The 25,748-nt window shown below is 30.9% G+C and overlaps 3 protein-coding genes across 3 annotated transcripts; all 3 read right to left on the bottom strand.

Moving 5' to 3' along the window:
* Positions 1-4,495: 4,495 nt before the first annotated feature.
* Positions 4,496-4,960, bottom strand: LOC140182401 (putative F-box/LRR-repeat protein 22). The gene has a single exon (XM_072228592.1). The coding sequence runs from the start codon at positions 4,958-4,960 to the stop codon at positions 4,496-4,498; it is 465 nt and encodes a 154-aa protein (XP_072084693.1).
* A 724-nt stretch (positions 4,961-5,684) lies between these two features.
* On the bottom strand, positions 5,685-6,017 carry LOC140182400 (F-box protein SKIP19-like). The gene has a single exon (XM_072228591.1). It carries the CDS (start codon positions 6,015-6,017, stop codon positions 5,685-5,687), a length of 333 nt encoding a protein of 110 aa, XP_072084692.1.
* A 3,448-nt stretch (positions 6,018-9,465) lies between these two features.
* Positions 9,466-16,383, bottom strand: LOC112777572 (F-box protein SKIP19). The gene is made up of 3 exons (XM_025821972.3): positions 16,033-16,383; positions 15,465-15,874; positions 9,466-10,418 (listed from the first exon to the last, which is right to left on the bottom strand). The coding sequence occupies exons 2-3, from the start codon at positions 15,791-15,793 to the stop codon at positions 9,611-9,613; spliced, it is 1,137 nt and encodes a 378-aa protein (XP_025677757.1). The 5' UTR covers positions 15,794-15,874; positions 16,033-16,383; the 3' UTR covers positions 9,466-9,610.
* Positions 16,384-25,748: the final 9,365 nt, after the last annotated feature.

Genomic DNA, 25,748 nt, shown 5'->3' with positions numbered 1-25,748 from the left:
ATGGAAAGTCACGACACAGGGTATAGTAAAATTCAAAGAAGAACCATGGTGTGGTAACTTACCTCCCTTTCGAGTACAAGAAGAAGACTGTAGTGATAGAAATCTGATCTGGCTAAGACAACTATTCAATGAGATAGGGAGTTGGAATACACAGCTCATTCATAGTAAGTTCAGTCCCAACATAGCACAACAAATCTGCCAAATAGACATTGAAGAAGGTGAAGATTCAGTCAGCTAGATAAAGCATGATTCAGGTCAGTACAATGTTAGAACGGAATATGAAGTAGCTTACAAGTTTTTTCATAAGCATAGCCTATGGAAGATTTTCATGTCAGATTTCAAAGTAAACAACTATGGAGGAGCATCTGGGAGGTTCGATGCCAACCCAAAATCAAGGCATTTCTATGGAAATTTGCTCACGAAGGGCTAGCAGTGAAGACAAATCTTCATAAGAGATACCTCATATCCCCAATTTATGCCCGCGATGTTCTTCACTGCCAGAAACGCACCTCCATGCTCTGATTTTTTGTCCGGGAGTTGTGCAAGTCTAGAATCAATCACCAGTAACAAGTGTTATTCCCAGAGATCTGACTATGGAACCATGGGAGTGGTGGTGTCAATTGATGGAAGCAGTGAGAAGAAGAAGAGAATCAAAAGAAAAAATCAGTCAAGTAAGTTACCTTCTATGGCAAATCTGGTTGTCCAGGAACGCTCTCATTTTTGAAAATTGCAGAGTTGATTGGGGAAATTCTGTCCCAAACTCTGACATTTGCGGAAGAATTTGGGCGACTTGGGATGCATAGCAACTGAAACTAAAGAGGAGAGAATAGCTTGTCCTTTTTGTTTTAATCCCTACTGCTTTAGCTTGGTATTATTGTTTCTGAGAGTTCTCCAAATTTTTATTATTGTATATGCTTATCCCTGTTTGTGTGGGTATTGTAATTGAATCATTTAATTGCAATAAAAGTATTATCTTTAGGAAAAAAAAAACAAGATTTAAATCTAGCCAATGAGTTATAACTCAAATGGTATAGTCTCCACATACTCATTTAAGAGGTTGCGGGTTCGAGTCTCCTATCTTTAATAAAAAAAAAAGATTTGATTCTATACCGAAAATTTAGAAGACTTTTGTCCTATTCATTAGATAATACATACTTTTCTTTTTTCTTCTAACTTTTCACTAAATTTAATTTAGTAAAATGTTACAAGAAAAAATAGAATATATCTACAAATACTAATATATATATATATATATATATATATATTTCATTCACCAATCAACTTTAAAAATACTTCCATTGTCATACAATTTTGAAAAATGTTATATTTACGTTTTTTTTTTTTGTATATTTCTATTTTAAGTATTTAAAGTAAAATTAAAAAAATACAAAAAATTATCTTCTATATATGAAAAAGTCTAAAAAATTAACTACAATTTAAGTCAATTCAAATCAATCTATTTTTAATTTTAAAATTCAAAAAATAAAAATAGTGGAGAGTTATTTTTTTAATAAAAGATATATATATAGGTGGCAAACTATGATAACCAAGTGAATGGTGATTATAGGTGGCTATTGATAACTTCAAGTTGACTGACAAATATGAGAGTGATGCCTGACAGTTAGAAACTTAAAACACTAATTAAAATGTTAAGTTATATCTTAATCGTGTTATGACTAATCCAAATGTTCAAGATATGGTGGGGTAATCATAAGGTTTTGAAGGGTGGCAAACATTGCGAATATGAAGTGAATCAACTACATTGCATGGAGTTTAAGTTGTTTATTACAGTTGGAAACCTTAACCAAAGTTGCAATATGTTACAGGTGAAGGAGAAATGTGTAAGTGGTGATTTTTGGGGAGAAAAGAGGTTAACAAAGATTGAGAAAGACAGTCCAAAGCAGGTTCTTTCACCCAGAGGTGGAACCCTAGTTCTTTCTCGAGACTTTGCCAAGCCAATCACTCACTCTATTTTTCATTTCGATCCATTTTAACTTTATATTCATTTATTTATTCCTATATTTTTATAGACTTGGAACTCTGAAATTGTCATTTTGAAGACCGTGTAATGTTGTCTCAGCAAACTTATTGTTTATATCTGGCATTTACCGCATATCTGACCTCTTTAAAGAGGTCGGATACTATGAAAATGAGTAGTTTTCAATGAAAAGGGACAGCTTAGGCTTATTTAAGTAAGTAATTGTTTTTTCAAATTTCTCCAACTATCTTTATTTTTTTTGAAAGATAAATCCTAACAAACTTCTAAAATAAAGAGAATGGTTATACTTCAATAAAGATGGAACTATTTCAACAATAGTTATCTCCTCTACTATACATACACTGACACCCCTCAAATATATACACGTTCTATTCTACTAAAAACCTCCCTAAAACCTTGCTAACTTAAGCATAGGAGGCTCTAGCAGATACCACCCCCCACCTCCTCACGAGGACCTTAACATCAACATGAGACCAAGGTTGCGAGAACCGGACCGGTCAATAAACCGGTGAGGTCACTGGTTCAATGGTTCACTGATTCGACCGGAGTTCAACCGGGATTGAACCGATTTAATAAAATATTAAATAAAATTATTAAAAAACCTAAATAATTTTAAATATATAAATTCAATAATTTCTAACTTAATAAAATTTAAAATTTCACATAATAAATTATTTATAACTTAATATTAGAGGTTCCTAAACAACTTCAAACATCAAAGTTTATTATTAGAGGTTCACAAACAACTTCATAATTTTCTGCCTTATTTTTTTTGTTTTCCTCCAAAAGCCTTTTGAATTGAAGTTCAACATCTTCAGTTACTTTGTTACAAACTTTAATTTGTCCAGAAATTTTTGCAAGATGATATTTCATTCTATATATCCCCCTCCATTGTAAGTATTCAAGTAGAAAATACATGTATATTAAGCCTTGTTATTTTTGTCATACTTCACTGTAAAATATTGCTAAGTTGGGTCAGATTTACCTCTGGATGAACCAGTTTGAGAATCTTGAACAGCATTATCTTGTGGCTGTGGGTTACTTTGTGATTGTTCCATCTGTAACAATTAGAAAATCAAAGACCAGAAAATAACTTCAGAAAATCATGTAATCCAGATAAACATGAAGCAGCAACCAAAATCATGAAGCAGCAACCAAAATCATGTAATCCAGCATGAACAAATAAATAATTCAGCAACCAAAATCATGAAGCAGCAACTCATTTCATCATGAACAAATCATGAACAGATACCAAATCATGAATAGCAACTCAAACAAAATTTTTCTGATGACCTCATCATGAATCCAGATAACAAATCATGAACAGATACCAAATCATGAATTCAGATAACAAAACATGAACACAGATAACAAATCATGAACAGAAAAATTATAAAATCAAGCACAGATAACAAATCATGAACAAATCGCAAGCTAATAAATCATAAAATCAAGCACAGAAAATCAGAAGGCAGCGAGGTGGAAGGAGGAGGCGACGATTAAACAAGAGGTGAGGTGGAAGGCACAAACGAATAAGAACAAAATATTACCGGCGGCGAGTAACGGCAACGAAGGAAGAGGCGAGCTCGGCGACGACGATGGAGGAGGCGAGCTCGACGACGACCAACGAGGAGGGGAGCTCGACGACGACGAAGAGGGGCTGTGGGACGGCGAAGAGGGGCTGTGGGATGTGGGATGTGGTGGCGATGGTGGTGGGATGCGGTGGCGATGGTGGCCGTGGCTATGCGACGACAAAGAGGGGCTGCTCGATCGTGGCCCGTGGGTGCTTTCTCTTCTACCCGTGGTGGCTATGCTGTGCTTTCTCTTGTGAGAGTGTGAGACTGAGATTAGGATTAGGGTTCGTTGTGTTTAGCTTCTCTTTTTTTTTTTCCTTTTCCTTCAAAACGACGCCGTTTAGTAGTTTAATATCCAAACCAAAAACCGCTAAAAAACCGAACAGTTCTCCCGATTCACCGGTTAACCGCCGGTTCGATCAGTTTTCTCACCAGTTTTTTGTCAAGCAGTTTATGACCTTACTCAGACCGGCTAAGTGACCGGTTCCCAGTTTTTTCGATTGAACCGGCCGGTCCGGTTCGATTTTCAGAACCATGCGTGAGACGCTGCCATATACAAAGGGATCCGAACCTCACATCAGACGCTGCCATACAAAGGGATCCAGACCTCACATTTGGACTCAAATCAACGTTTCAAATAACCTTTGAAACACTTATATTATTCAAGAACTTCAAACAATTCTTTATTTCTCACGAGAGATGAAATCAAACCAATAAAATAAACACGACCTATATAGAAAATTATAATTTTAAAAAAGAAAACACTGGACTGCAACAATTTATGTGCATCTTCCATTTCATAATATATGTTTTTTCGGTCATTAATTCTGTATTTTTTTCTTCAACGTTTCTTCTTGCTTTTGGATTTAGCAGTATTCTTCTTTCTCGTACTTGATCCTGATCCTGAATTAATTCTTCTTACTTATTGTTTTTGAGCTTCTCGTTTTTGAACCCGCTTCTCGCTTACATAGTATATTACTGCATCATCGTATGCGGTTTCAAAGCAAATTCCGCAAAATTCAAAGTCATCACGAGGTGCATCTGGATCCTTCAAATCTTTTAATTGTTCATCACATCTTGTCCTCAATTTCCCCTTCAACTCGACATCGCCACATAGGCGTAAATCCAAAGATTCAAGATGAGGACAACCATCAAGAATGGCGCTCAAGCCACTATTGTCGAAGTAGTTTTTAACAAGTTGGAGATGACGTAAGTTGGACATATTTTGTGCAATAGCAAATGCTTCTTTATTACCTCTAGAATTATTGTTAAACTTGAATGATTTTAGAAGAGGACAACTTCGGCCAATTGCTTCTAAAGCAATACTAGATACTTCGGGACAAAGAGTAATATCAAGTTCCTCCAACAATAGAAGCTTTTCAGCCATCTCACATAATCCTTTGTCTAAAATTTGACGGAAGCATTGAACAAGTCGTAGGCATTGCAATTTATGACATCCCCGGTTAGAAATCACCATACAAACTGTTAGTTTTTAAATCCATAAATAATTTGTCTAAGTTACTTATTCAGACAACTCAACAACAATACACCATAATCATAACGACCAGCAAGGGAAACAAAACACAACAATAATTCATGTTGGTACTCTATTAACATTTGAACTTCACTTAGAGAAGTAACACTAAAGATGCTATTTTTTAACAACCATATTATGTGTATAACCAAATTAATTATTAGAATAAAATATATATTAAAATACAAATTACACGCTAAAAATAAATTACACTGATTTTAATTGTTAATTTTAATTTACAAATAATAATTTTTATCTTTTATATATGCATGAATTCTAATTAATATCTTACTAGTCAAGAAACATAAAAGTGGGGGTAATAAGACTGACACTGCAACAAGATAAAAAGGTGACCCTCATGAGATTAAGACTCGTGAACAATCTTTAATAATAAAGTTTGTAATTCATGAAACTTTTAACAATTTTTAACAATTGTAATTCAAGTTGAATTCTTCAACTTAATTATAAATTATCGATGATCTTATTATAATTATCAATACAAACATCACATTAAAAATCATATGCCAATAAATGTTAAAAAGTAATTTTATACAAATAAAAATGAAAAATTTTGAACTTACGAGTCAATTATATATTTGAGGAGATCATTGGTAACAAAGTACTCGATACTTATGTCTACCAACTGGCCACAACTACGATCAATTGCATGGCAGCACATCTTCTCCAATTTATAGTCCACCGAATTGCTAATCCCAATATCACACATGTTGATGGTGCGCCACATGAGCGGATCCATGCAGATGCGCCACCATTTGCGGCACACAAACTGAACGCTGGTTAAGATCTGAAATGCGGTAAGTTTCCCAATGATCATCAAAGTGAGATCGTGCGGAAGATTCAACCAGTTTAATTTCTTCACAGGCCGTGCATTAATGGATCGGTGGTCCATTGTGATTTGGAAAGTTCACAGGTAGGCGAATGAGGAATTAGGGTTTGAGTTAGTGGTGATTTTTTAGGAATAGATTTTGGTGTTGGTGTCGATGTTGATGTTGCCCCACTTATATATCGCGATTTGTATTTGCTAATTAATTTGTTTTTATTTCTCCTGAACCGTTTTTACGTGCGCCTCAAGTTCTAACTGATGCCTTCATCCACTCTAAATGTGTTTAAATATTATTATTTACCATGTTCTGATAAATAAATTCTTTGACTGAATACATAAAAAATTAGTTTAAAATCTGAATAAACAAAAACAATATGTTTAATTGTTTTTCAGTTTATTTTAATTTTGTAAATAGATTTTATACTGTGCCAACTAGTTATAGTTTAAATGGTATTTTTTTATATTCACTTTAAAGTTACGAATTTAAATTTTACTCCTAATTTTAAAAAAAATTAATTATTACGATAAAAAATATTAAAGTTAACAAAATATTTTTTTTTAAAATTGAGAATATATACCATTAAAGACCTAATTAAATTTTTAAATGTATTATTTAAAAAAATACTATGTTAACTTTAATATTTTTTATACAAACATAATTCAATTACAAAATTAAAAATAATGTAACAATAAATATAAACCCTTCATAGAAATATACCCGTATAGTAAAAATATTGCATTGTATCCTATGAAACATGTACAATTCCCTAAAGAAGTGGGTTTAGATATATTTCAAACACTACACTTATTAACACTTATGTCAACTTTTTTTTGGTGACTATTAACACTTATGTCAAGTGTGTCTTAATAAAAATATATTTAAATACTCCTAAATATTGACAGGTGTTAATGTGTCTAGCCTTATTATTAGAATGAGTTTAAAAATAATATATATTATTATTTATTAAAATAAAAAATATTTTAAATATTTTATATAATTAAAAATATTAAAAATTAAAAAATTAATTTATATTTTAATATTAATAAAATATTATAATTTATTTAAAAAAATTAAATTTTATATTTTATATATCTATCATTTCTTCATATTTTATAAAAAATTAAAATTTATATGTCTACATATTTCGTATTAGTGTTCATCATATACTCATATTACTGATAATCCTTTTAATTATTACTCCTTTAAAAATCAACTATGACTTTAATGTAATCAGAATTTTTTTTTTTCACTCAAATAATTACCATATTTCTATTATTATTTTACAGCACATTTTTATTATATACAATTTTTTAAATTTAAAAACATGACTTATATTTTTTAAAAAAACATCAACTATAATTTTAATGTAGCTAAAATTATTATTAACAATGTTGCATAAACAATGATAGCGTCTCATCACTAATCAACTGTCTTTAAACATAAATATGAATAAATTACCATTTGTATCCATAAAATATACAGACGCTAACAAATGTATCCATATAAATCATCTTTCGTTAGGGTACTTTCGTTTTATTTTTATATGGGTACATTCGTCAGTGTCTGTATGCTTGAAGTAGAGTTCGAACCCTTACCCTCAAGGAAACAAAAGCACTCAACAACCACCTGGCCAATATGCTTCTTACTAAAATTTATGCAAATTATAATACATATAGATATTTTTCATCAAATAATTTATTTTTATTTAATTTATTTTAATTTTAATTATAAACTCACTCATTCTTAAATTAATTATACTTTTATTTAACAATAATTATAAACTCACTTATTTTTTTATAATTATATAATATCTATTAATATTATTTTTTAATAAATACTTATAGTATATAATAGTATAATAGATATAAACTAATTAATAAATTATTAAAATTTAAAAATAATAGTTATTTTAATATAAAAACAAAATAAAATATTTATGATAGTGTAAAAATAATAAAATATTTATTGTTCATATTTCATATTGTTTTAAAATAACTTGATATTTTTAAAATATTAGTAAAAATATGTATTTTAAATTTTAATTTTAAACTTTTGACTATTTTTTATTTTTTATTTATATAGGACCGAGTCAACTAGTTCAATCAGTAACCCATCGATTAAACCAATAATCTAGTGATCCAGTAACTTGACCGGTTTAATTACCGGTTCGATTGTGACAACTATATTTTAGATACTCTTTCTTTCTTTCTAAAAAGTAAAAACTAACTCAACCAAAAATCATATCTTTATAGACTTAGTAGATCGTTTTAGAAGGTAAAAAATTGTAGAAAAGAGAATTAAATGGAGAGTCTCACCTCAAAGTTCGGTTAAAATCCATAGAGATCCTTGACTAGGAAATCAGCCACCATTCCAAGTCCAACCACCAAACAACGAATACTTAACTGAGTAGCTAACATATATAGGTACACCAACTAATTGATCATAGAGGACTTGGGATTAACAATTAGTGACAACCCACTTTAGCCCTGAAACAGTACAACCAGAAACTTGCATATTTGTTCTAGCAGATATAGTGTTACCGAAACACACTTATTTTTGAGAGCCAATGAAAGTCTCCTGAAAAATTTTTGTCTTAGACGCTTAAACTTGCTAACGAATATGGTCTCTCAATCTTCATCCTCATTTCTTCTCTTAAGCTTTTTCTTTTTTCTTCTTCTTCCTAAGTTTTTTCTTCTATGTGGGTAAAGAAGCTCTAATTAGTTCTTTTGGGATAATCTCTCAATGTTTCAGACAACACCACTTTATTGTAATTGATTTAATTTCAATTCAATAAAATATTCTTACCTTTAGGGAAAAAAAAGAAATACTTCCATTGTCACACAATTTTGAAAAATGTTATATTTACGTTGTTCTTTTTGTATATTTTTATTTTAAGAATCTAAAATAAAATTAAAAGTTATCTTATATATATATAAGGTGTGAAAAAAATGGTTTATAATTATATAACAAGGTCACAACTATATATGGTAGTTAAGCGAGGGGTGACTATGAGTAGCTTTAAGATGATGGACAAATATAGAAGTGACACCTAACAATTAAAACACTGATCAAAATGTTGTTATATATATCTTAATCGTGCTAATGATTAATCCAAAAATGCTAATCAGAAGTTATTTACCACCGTGGCAATGTTGGTAATATAACAAAAACCAAATGACATAAGCGTAATTGTCATTTTTTTGTAAGTTGCAACCAGATTGATCCATATTTGTGACCTGACAAAGGATTTCAAGGTATCGAGAAAAATGGTGGGCGAAGGTTTTGAAGATCGATGAACAATGGCGAAAAAGAATACAAAGTGAATCAACTATATTGCATGACGTTTAAGTTATTTCTTGTGGTTGGGAACTTTAATCCAAAGTTGCAACATATTACATAGAAAGAGAAACATGTAAGTGGGGATTTTGGGGATAGAAGAGGTTGAAGAAAATTATGAAGACTGTATAATAATAATAATAATAATAATAATAATAATAATAATAATAATAATAATAATAATAATAATAATAATAATAATAATAATAAATGTCTCAACAAACTTATATTATCCAAGAACTTCAAACAATTTTTTATTTTTGATAAGAGACGAAATTAAACCAATAAAATAAACATGACCTATATAAAAAAAAATTATAATTTAAAGAAAGAAAACATTAGACTGCAATAATTCATGTGCATCTTCCATTTCATAATATATGCTTTTTTGGTTATTAATTTTGCATTTCTTTCTTCCATGTTTCTTCTTCCATTTGATTTTAGCATTATTCTTCTTTCCCCTACTTGATCCTAAAATTAATCCTTTATACAGTAATCTTGGATTTTTAATACATTCCCATATAGCATATATTTCCTCCCAATTTGCTTCATCCAAATTTTCTGCCTCTGTATATCTTTTTTCTTTCTCGGCTCTCTCAGCTTCTTGTTTTTTAACCCTCTTCTCGCGTAGATACTCGTATAATGCATCCTGGTATGCAGTGTCATAGCATCGTCCCCAAAATTGAAAGTCAAGGGGAGCATCTGGATCTCTAAAATCTTTTAATTGTTCATCACATCTTGTCCTCAATATCCCCTCCAACTCGACATTGTAACAGTTGCGTAAATCCAGAGATTCAAGATGAGAACAACCATTAAGAATGGCGCTCAAGCCACTGTTGTCGAGGGGGTTTCCAACAAGTTGAAGATGGCGTAAGTTGGACATATTTTGTGCAATAGCAAATGCTTCTTCGTTACCGCCACAAACAAAACCATTATTGTCGTTAAATTTGAATGATTTCAGAAGAGGACAACCTCGGCCAATTGCTTCTAAAGCAATACTAGATACATCGGGACAAGGGGTAATATCAAGTTCCTCCAACAATGGAAGCTTTTCAGCCATCTCACATAATCCTTTGTCTGAAATTCGATAGCTTCGAACAAATCGCAAGTGTCGCAATTTATGACATCCCCTGTTAGGAATCACCATACAAACTGTTAGTTTTTAAATCCACAATTAATTTGTCCAAGTCACTTATTTAGATAACTCAATAACAAAACACCATAATCATAATAATATACTGGGAAGATAAACAACACACAACAATAGGCTTTTTTATTAAAATAAGTAAAAAAAATACATTATTTCCTCATATATGCATGGTATAATTTATTTGCCAGAATACGCAGCTCCATTTCATGGAAGGCAGCCACGAAATGGATTTTGCCCCCATCTCACTCCAGCCGCCCACGAAATGGGCCAGAAGTCCAATTCATGGTCAGCGCCCAAGAAATGGACATGTCCAGGTAAGCGTCCGCGAAATGGGCCAATACACTGATGGTACATGCAAATTGGACCAGGTTGACATTTCTGGCGGGCCTGACGCGAAAAGGAACCACTTCAGTTGTACTCCACACGAAATGGAGGCAGGAATTCACTATAAAAAGGGGCTCGGAAGACAGTTTGCAAGCATGGTTGAAAATTTTTGGTGTCTCACCGGAAAATTCATCTCAAGCAACTCTCTCCTCTCTCTATGTGTTTTCTTTCTTTCTAAAATTCTGTAGTTGTTATTTTGTTGTGTCTATGGCCACTGAAAATGTGTACGTTGTCATATATCCTAATGGAGAAATTTCTGTTACATCTGAAGGTGTTATATTCGTTTGTGATGATCCACTGTGGATAATGACCCCGCTGCAGTCGTCTTTGGAAGAGCTGAAGAACGTGATCCTGGTGAATACCGGTCTAGTTGGAAAAAAAGAAATCACGAAGTTGACTTACAGAATGCCAGTTGCAGTGGCCAACTCGTTTACATATCAGAAAATGCAGATTAAATCTGACCAACAAGTTTCGATGATGTTTTCTTATCATCGGAGCATTGAAAGTATTTACTCACTAGAGCTGTGTGTGTGTCTCCAAGATCTTGGTGGAAGCTCCTCTAGTTCCAATAATGTGGTGAATAATGTGGTGCAACCTGGAAATTTCGTTGCCGCGGATTTGATGCCATTCCAGGAGATTGTTAGAGCTCCTAGTCCCAAGTTCAACGCCTTTGTCACGCACGGACAAACTGGAGGAAATCGTTGTACACGTCCTCCCCCTTGTAACTGAGTTGCATCACCAGAAGGTATTAGTGGTGGGTTGGCAGACACTTCCGACGAAGATGAGATCGAAGATGATAGTGGTGAAGAAGCTGAAGTGGTTCCTGAAACCCAACCCGTTTACCATGAGAGGGATCTTCCGAGTCGTGTTGAATCGGTTGGTGGGTCAAGCGGTACTCCAGGCCACTATCTGTCCTTAAATCTCGGTGCAATGGGTTCGACCACCGCTGAAGACACACCAAGCAACTATGCTTTGTCCGGTGAGATGGAGCTCGAGGTCGGTCTAAAATTTCTCAATAGAGAAACTGCCATGCTTGCCGTAAAGAACTACACCATTCGTAGAGGTGTGGAATACAAGGTTGTAGAGTCGGATCAAGCTAGGATCAGACTAGGACGTAGAGAATAAAAGACGTCGGCCCTGCATGAAGGAGACATCATAACCTGGTCGTAGAGATGACACTGCGGTGTCAGTGATAGGCGGATCTCCTCCCCGCGAGTATGGGCTGTGGGTGTGTGGGGTGACGACTGCTGAGGTATGAAATGGTCCATGCCGTCAAAAAAGGAAGAGAAGTTCATCCAACCAACTCTATCCATAGAATCAATCAAGTCCTGTGTGCCACCCCCTGGGATGATCCACCGACCTCATAGCTACTCTGTTGTGGCATGAATTGCTGCATGGAAGGTGGCTAAGGTTGGTCTCCTGCCATGTAAGGTTGAGGGTAGTAGAAATCTCCGTGAAGATGAGGTTGTTGCTGTGAATGATGTGATCCGACCTCAGGCTCATCTTGTGGCCGATCTTGTTCGGGAAACTCTACCTCTTCGAACCCCATCCCGGAAGCTTGCTGATGTCTTTCTCGTCGCGTTCGTCGGCGCCTACAGTCTTGTGGAACATCAGGTAACCTTACCATCGGTACTCTTCCATACTTTGCAGGTACTCCAGGAGGAATGTCATCCGTCCGCGGATCATGCAATGCTTCCGGGGCGGATAGAAACCTACGGGTCCTGTCACAGTACCATCTATAGTAATCCAGACTAGGATGTAAGGTGTCGGCCCGATCAATGTGCAGACGATATGCCTCGGTTCGGCGACTAGCCCAAACCTCAAACCAAGTTGACAGGCGAATGGGCCACCACCCATCGTCATTTCGGGCCGACTGTCGATGGAATGTGTCGATATTCAACGGAGGGTTCGGCGGTCCTTGTCTTCCTCCAAATTGACACAATACCCTGTCGATATTTAGAATCTCAATCCACCAAAATAATATTAGAGGTACAACCAAGTGGTAGAAGTCTCCATGAGGATGGCCGAGAAATTCAACAGGCACTCTCGACAGAATACGAGGATCCATGTACGGCATCCAATTAAACTGCAAAAAGCGGACTATAACGTAAACAAGGTATTAAAGGCATCTCCATATCTAAATATTAATAGAACATAAACCGCACCTCGTCCACTTGCAGGTTGTCCAACCTGAGGCGGTGCCTGAGAAGGCGTTGCTCAGCATAGTCATTGTGTCCCTTCTTTCCTACCCACCTGATGCAAAACCAGTACGTGCAAATAAACCGTATAGTAAACAGCGAAGGAAAATGTATGATGTAACTAAAGCTAGAAGGATATGACAAAAATTACCACACTTTGTAGCTAATGGAAAAGTATACGAAGTCGTCACATCTGGTGCCCAGAACGATAGGCTATAATAAATCCACGACATTAACAACGTATGACAGCCACCCATACCTTCGACGGTATAATCTGTTGCCAAGCACATGGCTCGATATAGCCAACAAAGACATGCGCTCCCCCAACTATAACTGCTAATAGCATCAAAATCGGCAAGCAAAGGTAGGTAGCATACATAGACTGTGTTGTTGGCCTTGTCCGGTAGTAGCACGCCGCCCAACAAATATAGAATGTAATAACGGGCATACTGGATCATGACATCATCTGCGGCATCCAACGGCATCTGTTGAAGACGACTTCTGATCCACTTCAGCCTTATGTTATACTTAGTTGTCCCTACATGTCCGGGTGGTACATCACCAAGTAGCTCTTCGCACCATTGCCATATATCTCTCTGGTGAAACTTGCTCCATGACCTAAGAGTTCCACTAACAGGCTCGCCATCAATGGGTAACCCTAACTGCATAGCCACATCCTCTAGTGTTATGGTACAGTCACCCCACGGGAGATGAAACGTGTGCGTCTCGGGTCGCTATCGTTCAACAAATGCACTTATCAGCGGATTGTCATACTCAAAACGCCTTATTAAGGACGCATAATAGAATCCTGTTCATCGTAAATAAGGTTTAAGTCTTTGCCGCCTGAGATCCATGCTTAGATCCACCGGCTCTGACGTGAAAACATCAACAAGTGTGCCATGCGACGTCAGAACACGTGCGGACTACAACACCGAAAACGAAATACCACACTTAAGTTTACACTACCAAATATTAAATAATGATAGAGACTAATAACAATATTAACCACACATGACACTTACCTTATGAATCAAATGTGCGGCAATATGCACTTCGTCTAACCGATTAAGATTTTCTTCCACGTTCATACCACTACCATCCCCCATGTCACACTTTTATATTCAAGCCATAATACAAAAATATTAGTCAAAACTCACTTTTTTTTTCCAACTCTCTTCCACGGTTTGCATTACCCAACCCTCTCTTCCACTATTTTTCACTGCATGGAATACTTGGTTCCCTACCCCCCTTTAAATACACAAACCAATTCATCAGTCCCAACCTTGCCTCCCCAAGCGACCAATGCATGCTTGTACGGGACTAACGCACTGCAACTTGTAGCTTTCACCGAAGACCCATGCATTTCGTGTCTGCCCCCATTGAAATGGCCATTTCGTTGGAGCCGCAACCGAGGTTGCCCAATTCGCGTCTGCCACCCAAGCCTTAGCTCATTTCGCGGTCACCTCACCTGAGATCACCATTTCACTGGCGCCGCCCCGGATATGGCCCATTTCGTGGCTGCCATAGGGGAGTTAGTCTCGCACGCAGGTTTGTCAGTCTTTCTTCAACTATTTCGTGAGCGGCTAGAGTGACATGGGGAAAAATCCATTTCGTGGATGACTGCTGTGAAATGGTGCTGCGTATTCTGACAAATATTTTCATCCATGCGTATTTGAAGAAATAATGTATTCTTTTACTTATTTTAATAAAAAGCCCACAACAATAATGCATATTCGTACTCTCTATTAACATTTGAACTTCACTTTGAGAAGTAACAATAAACATACTAAGAATACAAATTTAAAATACAAAATACATATTAAAAATGTATTAAACTACATATATATTTATGAGTAATATTACATGTACACTAAAATCAGCCACCTGTATAAAATACATGTTGAAATATAAATACACATTAAAAATAAATTAAATCACACATATATTTATACACAAATATATTAGTAATTGATTTTAGTAGCTAATTTTGATGTACAAATAGTATTTTTATATATTTATATATAAATACATAATGACTAATTTTATTAGCTAATTTTAGTATACAAGATAGCACTTTTTATCCTTTATATATGCACGAATTCTAATTACTATCTTAATAATTAAGAAACACTTAGCCATGAGATTAAGACTTGTTTATAATGATAACACTTCAAACATGTGTGAACAATCTTTAATTTTAATATCTTTTCTTTATTCATGCACACTTAGTCATGTACACTTATCTAGTTAATAATAAATTTTGTAATTCATGAAGCTTTTAACAATTTTTAACAATTGTAATTCAACTTGAATTCCTCAACTTAATTATAGATTATCGATGAGCTTATTATAACTACCAATACAAACATCACGTTAAAAATCATATGCCAATAAATGCTAAAAAGTAATTTGATACAAATAGAAATGAAAAATTTTGAACTTACGAGTTAATTATATAGCTGAGGAGATCATCGGTACCAAAGGAATGGATAGTTATGTCTATCAACAGGCCACAACTACGATCAATTGCATGGCGGCACATCTCCCCCAATTTATAGTCCACTGAATCGCGCATACCAATATCGCACATGTTGATGGTGCGCCACATGAGCGGATCCATGCAGATGCGGTGCCATATGCGGCACACGAACTGAACACTGGTTAAGATCTGAAATGTGGTAAGTTTTCCAATGATCATCAAAGTGAGGTCATGCGGAAGATCCAACCAGTTTATTTTCTTGGCAGGCCTTGCAAGAATGGATCGGTACTCCATGGCGATTTGCAAAGTTCATAGGTTTTGGTGTTGGTGTTGCCCCCAGGCCGCAGAGAAGAACAGAACTTGATAGCCCAGAACCTATAAAAATAAATAGTTAATGGATTAATAAATTATGTCTTTTTCATGGTCTCCAATGGAACCCTAACCCTAGAAAGCTTGACCGATCCCTAAATCATGAACAATGCATTATATAGAAAGAGGTTGAAGGAAGAGGAGGAGCCAAAGGGGAGGTTTACCTGAACAGTGTCCACGATGGGGCAGAGTGGGATAGGAGGTCTGGGGAGAGAGCGCACCGAGATTTAAAGAGAGGCGACAATGGAGGAGGTTACACAGGGTTCCATTCTTCTTTCGGATGCGAAACTCGGGTCGGGTTAGGTTTCGAAATAGGAGGCAGGGTCGCAAAATCATTGAATAGCGATGAGGATAAAGAACGGAGCGTATGGTATGAAAATATTGAGATTTCATTTTATATTTAAAATTTATTTTTAGTTTCAATTTCAAAATTCAAATTGATTGCGTCAGATTATCTTTTCGGAAGGATGAAAAGATGATATGGCATGACATATGATGTGTGAACAAGAGACACCATGAGAATAGTGATGCATGAATGCTATGTATGACATGGAGCAAGTTGAACATGAAACATGTTTGAAGCAAGGCTGAGAGCAATCATGGATTTTTTACTTTAATCTTAATCTTTATCTTTATCCTTATCTTTATAATCTTTATAATAATATAAACGGGAGCTCTTTATCTTTATCTTTATCTTTATAATCTTTATAATAATACAAATAGGGAGCTCATATGCTGACGCTCATACGAGAATTTATTTGCTTAGGTATCGTCACTCAAATTTTTTAGATTTATATACAAATGGGGAGCTCATATGCTGACATGGCGCTCATACGTTGAGTCTGAGAATTTATTTGCTTAGGTATCGTTACTAAAAATTTTTAGATTTATATTTATAAATTATAAATTATTATTTGCTTAGTTGTTATTTTCAAATTTTAAATTATTTGTTTGGGTTGTTATATTTAGCTTGTTATTTTTTAAATTTTAAATTATTTTATTTATGTTGTTATTTTTTAAATTTTAAATTATTTTACTTAAGTTGTTATTTTTTAAATTTTAACACTATATTTTAAAATTTTGTTGATTCTTTTTAGCATTATTTTTTAAATTTTTGTCAAAAAATTACAGCTACATATGTAAATTTAAATATATATTTACGTTAATTTAGAATTTTAAAAATGGTTAATATATTTATTTACTTTATCTATAAATTTAATTCAAATTTAAATTAAAGTCAATCAAATTTAAAAAATTTTAGCTATGAGTCAACTATAAAAGTATAAGTTATGAGATATGTATAACACCACAATTCAAAATATATCAAATCCTTTCTTTATATACATAAAAAATTTAAAATTTCTCTACTTATTCTAATGGCTGATATTCACAAGATCGCAGAAATCAATCTTATAATCGACAATTTGTGACGTGAGTTTTCTACTAATATTTTTTATTTTATTTTAAATTTATATTATTTATATTTTAAATTTGTTTGTTTATCCCCATCTAATTGTTCTTTGATTTTTGTTTATCCATTTTAGGGAGGAAAAATACACACCTCAGTTAAGAGGGCTCTTGTGTCTCGATTCGTGAATTTGTTAAAGGAAGGAATATCTTACCAAATAATATATTTTGGTGTTGGACTCAATGAGGGTAACTTCAAGACTACACATAGTGAGTTTTGCCACTCTCAATGTTCTTGGGTACAATTACACCTACTTAGTTGGTAAGTTTATTGTTTTAGAAAAAGTATAATTTATTTATAAATTTATTTATTTTATTGATAATTTCGGCTGTGTTTTTTCTTTTTAACAAACTTATTGACAACAATTTTTTTTTATTTTAAATCATTTAAGATGTTGTTGGATATCTTGCTGGAATTAGAAGTGAGAAGACTCTTAAAAAAGATGACAAATCTTCCAAGTACACTATTATTGAATTAGAGATTGACGATAGATAATCATATATTTATTTTATTTGATATTTTCATCTTTTTAAATTGTTATTTTAACTTATTTTATTATGAATATTTTTATTAATATTATTAATAGGTTACAAACGTTTTTATTTAAAGGCAACGTTTTAAAAAAAATCAACATATTTTTATTAATAATATTTAAATTTTTTGAAAAATCACTTCAGATTGATTTTGAAAAAAGTATTTAATTTTTTTATGAGTTTAAAATAATTAATTAACCAATTATTAATTTTTTAAAATTGTGTTTGATGTTTTAATTTTATTGTTAATTTTTTAATTTTAAAATATATAAAATATATATAATTTGATATTATTTTATTGGTAGTTACTTTTTTTTTTAGTTGTAATTATTTTTTGTTTATTTTATTATAAAAATATATTTAATATTAAACATTCTATTTGACATAGAAAAATAATAGAGTGTGCACTTTTTGATAACTATGCACATGAATTAAATACTTTTTGGGATCCGACAATAAAGATGGAGCTGTTGTCATCTTACAATTTGTTAGAGTGAAGTTATATAGAAATAATATTTATCTATAATTATGCGAATTTTTATATGTGAGCTTTTACTCATTTTTTATGTAAGTTTTTACTCATTTTGTATTAAATTAAATTTTTTAGGAAAAATTATTTTACAGAATTTCATGCATGGCACAAAAATATTCTTCAATCTTAAAGAAGTAAATATCATCCAATTTATGGGTGTATATTTTTTTAATTATTTAGTTTAATATTATGTGTGTTATATAACGTAATTTTTTTTCGCTTTATTTACCTAGCTTTGTAAGATTTAAAAAACCTAAGGGTAATATCGGCGAAATTCTAAATGAGGCTACATTCTTAAAAATTTATCAAGACAAAATCATTGAGCAGTTAAAAGAATTAGATACGGTAATTTTTTTTTCTGTAAAAAAGTTGAGAAAAAATTAATTTAAATGTGTTTACATTGATATTTTTGTTTATTCATCTTATTTATTTAGGTATATCTTTTAGATTTAAAAACTCACCAAATTTAGAGAATTTAAATCATTAAGTTTTTTTTTTTCAAAATGTTGTTTGTGTTGTCTTGGCTACTATAAGCCATATTATAGATACTCCAGACTGGTGGTACGGTCAATGTGAATGCAACAAGTCCACATATGCTTTTATAAAAATTTTCAAATATTCAAATTGTGGCCGTCTCCTTTTATCTATAACTCCAAGGTTATGTATTTATTTTTTTAATTTAAAATCTAATCACAATGGATTATATATTGAATAAGTCTATGTTTAACCTTTTTTTATGCTGTTTTATTTTATTAAGCAGATACCAAATAAAGCTTGGTGTCATTGATGACTCTGACTGTACATATTTCGTAATCTTTGACAAGGAGGCAAAACAAGTTTTGGAAAAGAGTTGTATAGAAATACTTGATCCACTCCTATTGGTAAGTTTTAACCAATATTTATTTCTAAAAATATTAGTGAAAATTTTTTAATGGTAATTTTTATATTATTTATTATTAATATACTATATAATCCACATTTTTCACCTTCTTATAAAGTTAAGAAGATGACTGATAATGTGGACCTCATAAATAAATTCAAAAAGGCTCACCTTATTCAAATTGTGAGTACAGTTATAAGTGTAATTTCTATTAAAAATTAGTTTATTTTTCTCTTCCTTAATTATTAGTAGTATCTAATTTATAAATAATAATTAATAACTAATTATAATTTTATGATATTGACTACACCGGTGGTTTGCTTCCAACTTTAAAGGCAAAGTAGAAGGTGCTAAGGTATTTGTTCAAAAAATAAATTTTTTGTTTGTTTATTTTTTTAAAGTTAGATCTTTATTTTATTCAAAAAATATTATTGAGATAAAATCAAAGGTGAGAAGGAAGTCTTTAATTTAACGTAGTATTTTATACAAAATTTGTTGCTTGAATTCTCCAATGAAATTACAGAAAATGATGAATCCGAAGTGTTGGAAAATGCTATTACACCAACCAAGCGACTATCCTCGGAGTCAGAAGATTCGAAGGTGTAAGGAGATACCTCAACTTGCAAGAAGATCAAGATTGAGAATGAAATTTAGATGCACATGTTTTGGAATCCATTTTAGAGTCTATCTAATAGAATAATGCCAAGCATATGTTTGTTTTGGTGAAAACATTGTCTTTTCTTAAGTTGTTATTTTTCTTTTGGTTCTTTTCGATTTTTATGTTTGAAATTTAAATTTTTTTTAAATATAAATTGAAGTTATTTGATTATTTTTATATTTAATTCGATTCACACTATTGAAGTTATTTGATTATTTTATATTACTTGTGGAATTTAGAATTTTTTTAAAATATTAAATTAGAAATTAACAAAATATCAACAATGTGAATCGAATTAAATATAAAACCATAAGTAATAATCAAATAACTTTAATTTATATTTAAAAAAATTTTAAATTCCAAACATAAAAATCGAAAAGAACCAAAAGAAAAATAGCAACTCAAGAAAAGATAATATTTTCACCAAAACAAACATATACTTGGCATTATTTAGACTCTAAAATGGATTCTAAAACATGTGCATCCCAATTCTCAAGTTTCATTCACAATCTTGATCTTCTTGCAAGTTGAGGTATCTCCTTACACCTTCGAATTTTCTGACTCCGAGGATAGTCGCTTGGTTAGTGTAATAGCATTTTTCAACACTTCGGATTCATCATTTTCTGCAACTTCATTGGAGAATTCAAGCAACAAATTTTGTATAAAATACTATGTTAAATTAAAGACTTCCTTCTCACCTTTGATTTTATCTCAATAATATTTTTTGAATAAAATAAAGATGTGACTTTGAGAAAACAAATAAACAAAAAATTTATTTTTTGAACAAATACCTTAGCACCTTCTACTTTCTCCCCTTCAATGATTGAGGATGCCTTTGAAGTTGGAAGCAAACCACCAGTGTAGTCAATATCCTAAAATTATAATTAGTTATTAATTATTATTTATAAATTAGATACTACTAATGATCAAGGAAGAGAAAAATAAACTAATTTTTAATAGAAAGTACACTTATAACTGTACTCACAATTTGAATAAGGTGAGCCTTTTTGAATTTATTTATGAGGTCCACATTATCAGTCATCTTCTTAACTTTATAAGAAGGTGAAAAATGTGGATTATATAGTATATTAATAATAAATAATATAAAAATTACCATTAAAAATATTTTCACTAATGTTTTTAGAAATAAATATTGGTTAAAACTTACCAATAGGAGTGGATCAAGTATTTCTATACAACTCTTTCCCAAAATTTATTTTGTCTCCTTGTCAAAGATTACGAAATATGCACAGTCAGAATCATCAATGACACCAAGTTTTATTCGGTATCTGCTTAATAAAATAAAACAGCATAAAAAAAGTTAAACATAGACTTATTCAATATTGTGATTAGATTTTAAATTAAAAAAATAAATACATAACCTTGGAGTTATGGATAAAAGAAGACGGCCACAACTTGAATATTTGAAAGTTTTTATAAAAACATATGTGGACCTGTTGCATTCATATTGGCCGTACCACCAGTCTGGAGTATATATAATATGGCTTATAGTAGCTAAGACAACACAAGCAGCATTTTGAAAAAAAAAAACTTAATGATTTAAATTTCCTAAATTTGGTGAGTTTTTAAATCTAAAAGATATACCTAAATAAATAAGATGAATAAACAAAAATATCAATGTACAACAGATTTAAATTAGTTTTTTTCTCAACTTTTTTACAGAAAAGAAAATTACCATATCTAATTCTTTTAACTGCTCAATGGTTTTGTCTTGATAAATTTTTAAGAATGTAGTCTCATTTAAAATTTTGCCGATATTACCCTTAGGTTCTTCAAATTTTACAAAGCTAGATAAATAAAGCGAAAAAAAATTACGTTAGATAACACACATAATATTAAACTAAAGAATTAAAAAAAATATACACCCATAAATTAGATGATATTTGCTTCTTCAAGATTGAAGAATATTTTTGTGCCATACATGAAATTCTGTAAAATAATTTTTCCTAAAAAGTTTAATTTAATACAAAATGAGTAAAAACTCACATAAATATGAGTAAAAGCTCATATATAAAAATTCACATAATTATAGATAAATATTACTGTTATATAACTTTACTCTAATAAATTGTAAGACGACAACAGTTCCATCTTTATTGTCGGATCCCAAAAAAGTATTTAATTCATGTGTATAATTGTCAAAAAGTACACACTATTATTTCTATGTCAAATAGAATGTTTAATATTAAATATATTTTTTATAATAAAATAAACAAAAAATAATTACAACTAAAAAAAATAACTACCAATAAAATAATATCAAATTATATATATATTTTATATTTTAAAATTTAAAAATTAACAATAAAATTAAAACATCAAACACAATTTTAAAAAATTAATAATTAGTTAATTAATTATTTTAAACTCATAAAAAAATTAAATACTTTTTTCAAAATCAATCTGAAATAATTTTTCAAAAAATTTAAATACTATTAATAAAAATATGTTGCCTTTTTTAAAAAAACGTTGCCTTTGAATAAAAAAAATTTGTTACCTATTAATAATATTAATAAAAATATTTATAATAAAGTAAGTTAAAATAACAATTTAAAAAGATGAGAATATCAAAATTTTTAGATTTATAAAAATAAATATATGATTACCCATCATCAATCTCTAATTCAATAATAGTGTACTTGATAGATTTGTCATTTTTTTCAAGAGTCTTCTCACTCCCAATTCCAGCAAGATATCTAACAACATCTGAAATAATTTAAAATAAAAAAATTGTTGTCAATAAATTTGTTAAAAAGAAAAATACAGTCAAAATTATCAATAAAATAAATAAATTTATAAATAAATTATACTTTTTCTAAAACAATAAACTTAGCAACTAAGTAGGTGTAATCGTACCGAATAGTATTGAGAATGTCAAAACTCACAATATGTGTAGTCTTGAAGTTACCCTCGTTGAGTCCAACACCAAAATATCTTATTTGGTAAGATATTCCTTCCTTTAGCAAATACACGAATCGAGACACAAGAGCCCTCTTAACTGAGGCGTGTATTTTTCCTCCCTAGAATGGATAAATAAAAATCAAAGAACAATTAGATGGGGATAAACAAACAAATTTAAAATATAAATAATATAAATTTAAAATAAAATAAAAAATATTAGTAGAAAACTCACGTCTTCATCGAGTCAAACCTTCTCCATTGAGTATGGCAATGAAGAATTTCTGTAACATGGTAATGTTCATAACCGTATCACTCGTATACGTACACACAAATTGTCGAGTATAAGATTGATTTCTGCGATCTTGTGAATATCAGCCATTAGAATAAGTAGAGAAATTTTAAATTTTTGATGTATATAAAGAAAGGATTTGATATACTTTGAATTGTGGTGCTATACATATCTCATAACTTATACTTTTATAGTTGACTCATAGCTAAATTTTTTTAAATTTTATTGACTTTAATTTAAATTTAAATTAAATTTGCAGATAAAGTAAATAAATATATTAATAATTTTTAAAATTCTAAATTAACGTAAATATATATTTAAATTTACGTATATAGCTGCAATTTTTTGAGAAAAATCTACAAAAATTTAAAAAATAATGCTAAAAAGAATCAACAAAATTTTAAAATATAGTGTTAAAATTTTAAAAATAACAACTTAAGTAAAATAATTTAAAATTTAAAAAATAACAACCTAAATAAAATAATTTAAAATTTAAAAAATAACAACCTAAGTATAACAACCCAAACAAATAATTTAAAATTTGAAAATAACAACTAAGTAAATAATAATTTATAATTTATAAATATAAATCTAAAACTTTTTAGTGACGACACCTAAACAAATAAACTCCCAAACTCAACGTATGAGCTCCCCATTTGTATTACTATAAAGATAAGCTATTATGCTAATTACAGAAGATTATATTAAAGTAAATAGAATTATCAGTCTTATTAAAATGTGAGGTAATTTATACTATTTAAAAGTAAATTTTAATTTGATATTCTTCTATATTTAATTCTGTTTCTAATGTTGTTTCGACAAAATTGAATTAATTTAGGAAATTTTATTTAAAAATTTAAAATTTGTACTAACTAATTAGAAAACTCTATTTAAAAATTTGAAATTTGAAATTCTAATACTAATTTCTAGTAAAGTGACTTCTTAACCGTTTCGATTTTTAAATTTAAAATTTTTTACTTGTCACATTTATAAATTTTCTCTTTACTCAATTTACATTATTATCTTTTAGATTGTTTCTGCACAATAGAAGTACTTTCATTTTTTTTCTCTCTTTTTAAATATTTTTTTTAAATTTACGTAATTTATAAAGTTATTAATTTTTAGATTATATTTAATTTTATTTATTTTTATCGACAAATAATAGGATTGATACAATTTATGATGAAACTAATAAAAATCATTTTTAAATTAACAAATTCCTATATTCCTAATGAACAACGAACGTTTAATTAAAAAATTTTATTTAAAAATTTAAAAATTTAAAATTTTCACTAGCTAATTAGAAAACTTTATTTAAAATTTTGAAATTTGAAATTATAATACTAATTTCTAAGAGTAAATAGCCATTTCTAACCATGAAAGATTCGGATGCTGACAAAACTGACCATAAAAAATTAAAATTAACGTTATATCCATGTAAGATAAATTTTGTTCGACAAAAATAACTAATTATTATATTTTTGTTCATAATTCCATAAACACCCCTAATCTTTCATCTCCCTTTATCTCTAAAACCAATCTCTAACCCTATCAATCTATCCCCACTCCCTCCTCCTCTGTCTTTACTCTCAAACCCATTTTTAAAAACCCATCTATAGACAAGAATTGCATCCCTGGGTGAGTGGGAAGAAGCATAGCTGGAAATGAACAAGTTGCAAGGGAAGGAGCTCAAGCTCCAATCCAATTGCTTCAAGTAATTGTTGGTGTAATGAACATTGGTGACATGTTTACCAAAAAGATTTGCAACTTTGGGGACAACCAAGTCATTGGAAACAAGGGCAGAGGTCAATAATTGTGCATGAATTTTCTTGAAGGATCGTAAGTCCTTACATTTATCAATGAATTCCAACGAACCCATTGGAAGGGAATTGAGTTTCTCGTCTGGTGGATCTGATCTTTAGGGGGCAATACAGCTTGTAGCAGTAATGGGTATGTATTACTGTCAATACCTAGCTGAGATAAATCATGATACATCCCAGCAAGTAATCCAATATCATCCTTAGGTGAATTTTGAATTCCATTTTCGTCTTATTGTGAGTCGGTCATTTGTTCAATCTGGAATGGTCGACGGCAAAGGGAGGGTAAGGGGATGGAAGGGATGGTGGTGGTAGAAGGGGATGGTGAGGTTGGAGAGTAAAGACAGAGGAGGAGGAGGGAGAGGGGTTAGATTGATAGGATTAGGGATTGGTTTTAGAGATAAAGGGAGATGAATGGTTAGGGGTGTTTATGGAATTATGAACAAAAATGTAATAATTGGTTATTTTTGTCGAACAAAACTTATCTTACATGGGTATAATTTTAATTTTAATTTTTATGGTCAGTTTTGTCAGCGTCCGAATCTTTCATGGTCAGAAATGACTATTTACTCAATTTCTAATTAAGTGACTTCTTAACCATTTCAATTTTTAAATTTAAATTAAATAGCTATGAAAAATTAAAGTATTTTACTATGTCTTTTTTTTATATATATCAAGATTGTATTCTTTTATTATTTTTATTTTTATTAATAATATTAATAGTTTTATTTTAAAATTACTTATTAAATATTTCATAAAACCACCATGTGCTTTTGATAAG

Source organism: Arachis hypogaea, chromosome 19 (genome assembly GCF_003086295.3).
Source record: "Arachis hypogaea cultivar Tifrunner chromosome 19, arahy.Tifrunner.gnm2.J5K5, whole genome shotgun sequence".
In the NCBI taxonomy this organism is placed as follows: Eukaryota; Viridiplantae; Streptophyta; class Magnoliopsida; order Fabales; family Fabaceae; genus Arachis; species Arachis hypogaea.
This window is presented reverse-complemented; position numbering and strand designations above follow the sequence as displayed.

Excerpts from the sequence above, each read along its gene's own strand:
- LOC140182401 (XM_072228592.1), bottom strand. The coding sequence starts at position 4,960 with ATGGCTGAAAAGCTTCTATTGTTGGAGGAACTTGATATTACTCTTTGT.
- LOC140182400 (XM_072228591.1), bottom strand. The coding sequence starts at position 6,017 with ATGGACCACCGATCCATTAATGCACGGCCTGTGAAGAAATTAAACTGG.
- LOC112777572 (XM_025821972.3), bottom strand. The coding sequence starts at position 15,793 with ATGGAGTACCGATCCATTCTTGCAAGGCCTGCCAAGAAAATAAACTGG. Across the intron at positions 10,419-15,464 it reads CTCAGCTATATAATTAACTC|GGGATGTCATAAATTGCGAC; the intron begins GTAAGTTCAAAA and ends GATTCCTAACAG.